The sequence below is a fragment of the Rhea americana genome, unplaced genomic scaffold, assembly GCF_003343005.1.
Source record: "Rhea americana isolate MKP2758 unplaced genomic scaffold, rheAme1 scaffold_522, whole genome shotgun sequence".
NCBI lineage: Eukaryota > Metazoa > Chordata > Aves > Rheiformes > Rheidae > Rhea > Rhea americana.
Genome location: NW_028186671.1, coordinates 19,955 through 20,515, shown reverse-complemented (window position 1 = coordinate 20,515; position 561 = coordinate 19,955). Strand labels below are relative to the sequence as shown.

The window sequence follows — 561 nt, the reverse complement described above, 5'->3', positions numbered from 1 at the left end:
CCCCAGCCTCCAAAAAGAGCAACAACTCCCCCAAAATGCAATGCAGCCTGGGGGATGCCCCAACACTGCAAAAATCTGCAATTTTCCCAATTTTCCCCTAAAATCTCCTCTCTCCCTGACACACACACTTGCTTTTTATTTATTTTTTTTTTTCTGCGATTTCTTTTAGGGACTCGCAGGCGAGCAGCGGATGAGACAYGAGGCGGCCTGGTTAATTAATTAAACGACTTAATTTATTTACTTCCCGGCAGTGTGAGAGGGGAGGGGGCGAGGGGAGAGGGGTCGGCGATGGCCCRTTTTCCTCGGGTTTGGCCTCGGTTCTGGCGGCGGCAGCGACGCGTCAGGTCGGGCAGAGCACTGCGAGAGGGAGAGAGGGACCGTCACGAAGGGACCGGCGCGAGGGGGACGCGAGGAGACGCCAGGGCGCGCAGGGCACGCGGGTGGGTGCACGAGGGTGCCAAGGGGGGGTGCATGAAAGATGCATGAAGGATGCAGAAAAAGGTGCAAGAATGATGCATGAGGCGTGCACAAAAGGTGCAGGAACGATGAACAAGGGATGCA

The 561-nt window shown here is 56.0% G+C and overlaps 1 protein-coding gene across 1 annotated transcript in view; it reads right to left on the bottom strand.

Moving 5' to 3' along the window:
- Window positions 1–340: 340 nt before the first annotated feature.
- Window positions 341–561, bottom strand: part of FEZ1 (fasciculation and elongation protein zeta 1) — an 11,500-nt gene continuing 11,279 nt past the window's right edge. Inside the window, exon 8 of the mRNA XM_085318153.1 lies at window positions 341–357. Coding sequence (XP_085174279.1) covers window positions 341–357 — 17 coding nt within the window. The remainder of the gene's footprint in view (window positions 358–561) is intronic.